The sequence below is a fragment of the Asparagus officinalis genome, chromosome 7, assembly GCF_001876935.1.
Source record: "Asparagus officinalis chromosome 7, Aspof.V1, whole genome shotgun sequence".
Lineage (NCBI taxonomy): Eukaryota > Viridiplantae > Streptophyta > Magnoliopsida > Asparagales > Asparagaceae > Asparagus > Asparagus officinalis.
The window spans coordinates 144,545,230-144,550,661 of NC_033800.1; the positions used below are offsets into that span (position 1 = coordinate 144,545,230).

General features: G+C 41.5%; 1 protein-coding gene across 1 annotated transcript in view; it reads right to left on the reverse strand.

Moving 5' to 3' along the window:
* The window catches only part of LOC109847641 (receptor protein kinase TMK1-like), a 4,935-nt gene continuing 707 nt past the window's right edge, over positions 1,205-5,432 (reverse strand). Inside the window, 3 exon segments of the mRNA XM_020416873.1 lie at positions 1,205-1,697; positions 1,700-1,912; positions 3,733-5,432. The exon segment at positions 3,733-5,432 is cut by the window's right edge and continues 13 nt beyond it. Of these exon segments, the coding sequence (XP_020272462.1) occupies positions 1,414-1,697; positions 1,700-1,912; positions 3,733-5,432 (2,197 nt within the window). The 3' untranslated portion in view covers positions 1,205-1,413.

Here is a 5,432-nt window from a genome sequence, read left to right on the forward strand (position 1 = left end):
ATTGTCGCCTAGATTGTGAAAAAAATTGTAAGGTATTTGGGATTCCAGAAAAAATTATGATTTTTTTAAAATTTTAAACTTCAGATTTGTTTCTTGTTTTAAGATTACTTTTTACTACCGAAACATGCTGACGTGACAATAAATTTCATCCACTGCTCTGGTCAAACTTTTTCATGAAGACGAAGGGAAAACGAATTTTTTGTAGAATCCTGATTCTGTCAGAATCCTTGTCACTCGCTCGGCTTTTTTGCAGAATCTTTAGAATTCCACGTAAGCAAACAGAAGCCGAAACGTGCACTACTATGAATCCTAGGCTCACCGTTCTTATCCGTTTCCCCTTGATAAATATCTCCTACCCATAAATCCTACTCTCTCGCGTACACGTCAGCCCCATGCTTTCCTTCTGTATATAGCTGTACGCGGACTTCCACGTCTCCTTTTTTTTTTCTTTTTCTTTTTTTTTTTAAATTTATTTTCCCCCCACTCCGAACTGATTCTCGTCAATATTTTCCAAACTCGTCCCCGCGGCTTTAACGGCCTTCAATTACGCGTGCGAAGGGCCCATTTTCATTTCCTCCTTCATGCTTGGGTCATGAGTCGAGGTTCTCAAAAGGGGCTTTTTTTTATTACCCCTTATATGGTTTCGTGTAAAAAAGAGATCCTGAAAAGGGCAGGCAAGGCTGAGGGGTAGGCTTCGCTTTACTATTATTCAGTTAAAAGCAAAATAAATTGGGCTCTGAACTCAAAATCGGATTCGGATCTTCTCCACTGTTTAAAAAGTAGGGGAGAGACCACTACATAATCACAACTATTAATTATCTAGTTGATGATTATGATTTTTTCTTTGAATCCAACTTAGGAATGAGTGTGATACACGGAGCTATGGTGAATGTTAGATTTAGATTATATCATAACCGCCTACTAAGTAATCAACGATTGAGATTAAAAGTAGTGGCCTCTCCACTATTTTTTTTTTGTAGTGAAGAGGATCCAAGTTCCTCAAAATCGAGCCACCATTTTCTGTTTGTTTGCGAGTGAATTTTGACGGACGTATCTGGTTGAAACAGGTAAGCGCCAGTTTCTCGAATCACATTTAATGCATCTATCCGGTATTTTGAGAATCTATAAATCTAATAAGAAAACGAGGATTCTAAATTTTCCATGTATGCTATCATAATAACATTAACCGCTACATACCGGGAAAAAATTTTAACCTCAGGCATCAACCAAGATTTAGTACACAAGCTACAAAGTGAGCCATAAATACGATCGAGGTAGTTCCGATAAGTTATCTTCATCATAATACAAACGGGGTGGGAGGAGAACTCAAAAAACAAGAACGAGCCAAGCATTCTACACAATCTAACCAAAATCCAAAAACCCAAAAAGAAACATGAACGTCCCTAAGCCCCTCTACCTCCCATCGGCCGACGTAAACGAGTCCGCGAACCCCGGCGGCCTCGTCGGAATACTCGTATGCGTGTTGTCCATATCTAAGAACGACGCTGACGACGTTGCTCCGTCCATCCCTTGCCACTTCTTCAGTGCCTGCGGTAACGTCATGTCGAGATCAATCCCGTAACTGTCCTCAGAATCCGGATCCGCGGGTTTCCAGAGCTCGGCGAGCGAAGCAAGCACGTTGACGGCGTGGCCCATGTCGGGCCGCTGGTGGGGCTCACGGGCGCAGCAGTGGCCGCGAGGGTTTCCTCGTCGTCGACGGTGAGGTTGGGGTCGATGATGGATTTGCGGAAGGTTTTCTCGTCCTTGTTGAGCTGCATTCGACGGAACCAGGTGACGAGGTGCATGCTCTCCTCGGGTTGGGACTCGTCGAGGGCTTTGCGGCCGGTTATGAGCTCCATTAGGATTACGCCGAAGCTAAAGACGTCGGCCTTGGTGGTTACGCGGCCTGTCACTGAAAATGAGATTTTGGAGGAAATTGATTAGCAGCTGTTTTTATGAAGGAAATATACATCAAAGACTACAATAATTATATGCATCTCATGTTTGTCACATGATGTCAACAGATAGCAGAACAAGAATTATGTGCATCATCACACGATGTCAACAGATTGCAGAATGATCCCGTAGTATTTCATTAATTTGCGGAAAAAACCCTCTTATAGCTGATGAACACACATCTCCTTAACAGTGTCGATACAATACAATAGAATACTAATCACAAGGTGCAAGGGCTACTAAAAATTTTGGGAATAATAATTGGCTAACTCTGTATAGTAGTAGAAGAGATGTATCTGCAACTAACACTAGAAATTTAGGAAATAAATCTAGTTTCAGAGTCTCTTGTAAAATCGGGTATGGGTTTAGAGTACATAAGAAACTAGCATGCATCGATCCAACTCTTACACGTTGGAATACCAGGGTTAAACGAAAATAACCCTGACTTTTAGATATTAGTTCGATACACGATTAATTCACTTATAATACAGACCAAATTCCAAAATTGATCAGGTAACGAAACCGAGAGATTTTAGATGAGAACTTCATCAAATGCAATAAATGGCATTACGGAACTAGTCAAGAGTTTTAGATGTTTATATCATTCTCAACATTTTTGTTTGGTGTCCTAATGGGTTTAAAGTTTTGATGCTCGTTAACAAACATATCATTTATCTTCAAAAGTTACAATTATTACTACTTTTAACTTGCCAGTGACCGTTTATGAAGGATCTGGTCCGGGCCAACATGTGCACACAAAATGGTTTTGGGTCCGGGTATTAGCGGTATGTAAAATGGACCCGACCCGATCCAACAACAGTATTATGTACGCTTGTCTTTGCGCAATCTAGCAATAGATACATATGTGCATATGCAGTACAAGATCTCTTTGCACACTAGTACACTAACTAGGGTTTGTAAATCACAAATTCAAATCAAAGAACTAGCTAGGATTCTTCCTTGTATGGAAAAAATTCAGTACATTGTAAAGTTCGTAAGACGTCACATTTCTACTTTGGTATTTACTTGGTGGTCCATAAACTAGCATAACCTTTGATTTCACAGTGTCCAAATTTGATATCCAGTCTCCTGCTATTAATTGCTCTACTATTTCCAGGTACCAGTTAAGTTCATGTGACAACCTGCTCCCCTACTCTCAGAAATCAATTAAATTCATGTGATGGACATCAGTGCTATATTTCTTATTCAATGAAATTCATAGTGATAAAATGTTTCACTCATAGTTCATAGAAACCTGAGGTCAGCAGGCTACATATTAAGCCTTTCAAAATGCCTCTGAACATTGAGATAACACATTTTAGTTAACATTTAAGGGCTAATTGCACATAGACCCCCGGAAGTATTGTTATTATGAGCTTATTGCCCCTTTAATTTCACTTTCGCAAATAGACCCCTCAGATTAATTTTTTCTGACTCTTCTACCCCGGTGAAATCTTGGTAGATATTGCCCCCGGGTGGAATTAATGATTCTATATGAGGGTAAAAGAGTCAAAAGAAATTCACCCAAGGGATCTATCAGCCAAAATGGAATTGCAGGAATAACAACTTCAAAACAGCAGATGTCACAAGGGGCCCAGGCAATAAAATAAAGGGCTGTAATAATATGATTAGATGCCATCATGCAAAAAATCTGAAGGCAAATAAAAGGGTTCTATGTAATAATATGATTACATGCTACCATGCAATAGTCTAAATGAAACTTGAAATAAGAAAAATAACTAAGCAAACAGTATGATTTAAGGACTAAGAGTTTACCTGCATACTCTGGAGCAAGATACCCGAATGTCCCAGCCAATCTAGTCTCAACTGAACAACATTTTCCATCAGGTGCAAGCCTCACAAGCCCAAAATCAGCAACTTTAGCCTTCATATCATCTCCAAGAAGAATATTTGATGGCTTCAAATCTCTATGAATAAAGCTTTGATGTGCCAAGCTATGCAAATACTCAACTCCTCTAGCCACATCCAAAGCAATCCCCAATCTCTTCTTCCACTCTAATGGCTTCAATCCTTCTTCTTTCCAATCGAAAATATGTCGACTTAGGGTTCCTTGTGGCATGTACTCGTAAACTAACAACCTCTCGTTCCCATCTAAGCAATATCCAAGCAACGATACAAGATTTCGATGCCTGACTTTGGTTAGCACTGCAATCTCGGATTTGAACTCTGTCAATCCCTTCGAGCCCATGATTCCAGACTCCATTCTCTTAACCGCGATTTTTGTACCATCGTGAAGCTCGCCTTTGTAAACAGTCCCAAATCCACCGCGACCCAAAACATTCTCTTCGCTGAAATTATTGGTGACATTTCTGAGGACTTGGATTGAAATTACCATATTGCCAGCCTCGACCACATGAACATCACTGCGGCCAGTGCTCGCTTGGCTATAGACTTCAGAAGTTGTTGGAGCTCCGTTGGAGCCGGCTCCAGTGACCGTGATCTTGATCGCATCCGGATCAGACCCAGAATGCCTTGGATGGATCACGGTCGTGTTCGGGCTTTGTACCCGCCCGAAATGTTGCCTTCTTCTCTTGTAAAAGAGTAAGCCCAAGAACACAAGAAGAGAAATCACACAAACTGAAGCAAGAACTGATCCTACAATGACTCCAACAGAAACTGATTTAGATTTCGAACCTCCGCTACCAGAATCAGATGAACTCGAACTTGAACCAGACTCAGAACCAGACCCAGAACCAGAGCCGCTAGGAGGAGTAACCACATCTTTGCCAATGTTCGGATTTCCATCAGTCTTCAACAACACACCCTTAGCAAAGATAGGAACTTGACCAGAAAGATTGTTATTCGACAAATCTACTTCCTTCAAACGAGGCAATTCCAAGAGGGTCTTAGGGATTGTTCCGGTGAGATTATTACCCGCCAACAAAACCCTTTGTAGCGAAGGAATCAACCCGAAATCATCAGGTATAGTCCCATTCAAACCCAATTTTTGAAAATTAACCACAGTAATGTTCCCCCCATCATCACAAGTAACCCCCAGCCAACCGCTACACGGATCATTCCCCTTCCAGTTCTGCGCAAATTTCACGGGGTAATCGAAAGATTTCACAATGGAGAGTAATGAACTTACCCTAGGATCACAATCCCCACCCTCTGGTTTACAAAAGCTCTCAGTGTCAGGATTAAAATCCAATTTTTTAATCTTCCCAAAAGCAGGAACAGGCCCTTGAAGCAAATTATTAGTCAAAGTTAACCGTTCCAAGCCCTTCAAAGAGACTAAAGATTGAGGAACGATACCAGTAAACTGGTTGTCCCTCAGCTGCAAATCTCTCAAATTGGTCAAGTTCGAAAAGTCCGGCAACGGGCCCGAGAACCCATTAGAATGCAGCCAGAGCTCCTCGAGCCCGCCCATGGCGCCAACGACCTCAATACCCCCAGACATTGAAACCCCATTTTGGTTGTTAAGCCAGAGGGACCGAATGCTCGAACCCGAGAAC